Source organism: Bison bison, unplaced genomic scaffold (genome assembly GCF_000754665.1).
Source record: "Bison bison bison isolate TAMUID 2011002044 unplaced genomic scaffold, Bison_UMD1.0 scf7180017860427, whole genome shotgun sequence".
In the NCBI taxonomy this organism is placed as follows: domain Eukaryota; kingdom Metazoa; phylum Chordata; class Mammalia; order Artiodactyla; family Bovidae; genus Bison; species Bison bison.
This window is the reverse complement of record NW_011490999.1, coordinates 70,829-72,396: the sequence shown is the minus strand read 5'-3', so window position 1 is coordinate 72,396 and position 1,568 is coordinate 70,829. Positions and strand designations below refer to the sequence as shown.

General features: G+C 64.0%; 1 protein-coding gene across 1 annotated transcript in view; it reads left to right on the top strand.

The window, feature by feature from the left end:
- The first annotated feature begins 6 nt into the window (after nt 1–6).
- Nucleotides 7–1,568, top strand: part of ZNF787 (zinc finger protein 787) — a 14,742-nt gene continuing 13,180 nt past the window's right edge. The window contains exon 1 of the mRNA XM_010832148.1: nt 7–893. Within this exon, the coding sequence (XP_010830450.1) occupies nt 672–893 (222 nt within the window). The 5' untranslated portion in view covers nt 7–671. The remainder of the gene's footprint in view (nt 894–1,568) is intronic.

Here is a 1,568-nt window from a genome sequence, read left to right as displayed (position 1 = left end):
TGTGGACAGAGACTCTTGCGGGCTCATTGGTTGGCACGAGGACAGGGAGATGAAGCAGGCTCGCTGTGTGCGCGGAAGAGCTGGACCGGGCCCATGCGCCTCCTCACCTCCACACTCCTGTCCTCACCCAGGGGACCAGGGAGGGCACCCCAGCCCCAGTCCAGAGGGGCACTGTAGGAAGGGACTGACTTGGTCTGTGTGCTCCGCGTGGTTCCTGGTGCCTGGACCTGTCTTAGGGATCCAGGGTTAGGATCCAGCTGGGGGTTGGGCCTGCCCTTGCTCCCGGGGAAGCCCGGTTACTGTGGCTTATCTCTTCCCTAAGAACATAAGCCTCTTTGGCTCAGCTGGCATTCACCCTCCGCCTCTGCAGGCAGGCCCTCCGGCCTGAGCCCCAGAACATTCAGATCTGATTCCTTCTTGTGTTGTCTCTTGTCTTAGCCTCTTACTCCTGGAGGTCTTGGAGTCTAACCCCCGCAGGCTGAGCTAGAGAACTGGAAGGATTCGGCCCAGGGTGGCCCCGGGCGTCAGGCGGCACTGCTGCGTGTTAGCCCTGGGCTCTGGGGTCACACAGACTGGTTTCAGGTCCCAGCTCCACGTTCATCATCACCTTTCTGACCTCACAGCACAAGGAATTTCTCAGTTTCTACTAGTGAAAAAGAGGGGCTGTACTAATGGCGTTGACCTTGGTAGGAAGGCTCCCAATGCTCTCCTTTTGGAGCCAGCGCACAGCTCTCAGAAGGGGGTGTGAAGCGGGTGCAGAGGCCTCAGGCCGGCCCGGCATTCCTGGGCTCCGTCTCTTCCAGCCCCGTGACCTTGGACCTGCCGCTTCCCCTTTCCCAGGCTCAGTTCCTCCTCAGGCCCCCATGACCCAGAGCACGGTCCACCATCCCTGGGTGAGCCTCGTCCATCGACGCAGCTGCCAGCCCCGCCTGGTGTTGGGCCTGGGACACAGTGGTCCTGGTTCGGTGCTCCGCTAGGGGTGGGGCAGGACGGTGCAGTAGTGGAGAGGCTCGGACGCCCCAGGCAGGGGCTGGGGGTTGCCAGGCTAGCCGGGAGCTGGAGGAGCCCGGGGGAGATGTCTCGAGTCTCACAGGACAGAGGAGCTGGCCGAGAGGTCCCGGGGACCTGAGGGGGGCCTGAGTCCTGGGCTGGTGGCGGCGGTCTTGGTCTTGACCTCCAGTCTCTGCCTGGCTCCCCTGGGTCTCGGGTGGTCCCTTCTGGGCACTCCTGGGCTCAGACACCCCCAGCCCTGACCGTGGACATGTGTCCTACAGTGCCCCCAGCTGGCCGAGGCTGTGCCTGGGACCCTGCTGTGGCCCTGGCCTCCTTGTGGAGGCAGACTGCAGCCAGGAGCCTGGCTCGTACCCCAGAGGCCCCAGGGTGGGGGTGGTCACCCCACTCGGCGGTAGGCTGAGCCCCCCGCACTGGTGCAGGGTTGGCGGGAGTCCAGAGCCTGGCCTTTACCAGAGCTGCCGCCTCCGCTGGCTTCTCTTGGCCAGGCTTGGGGTTTGGGGAGATGGAGGCTGTTCTGGAGGTCACTGAGGTATCCGTTGGTTTGGGGTTAGGGG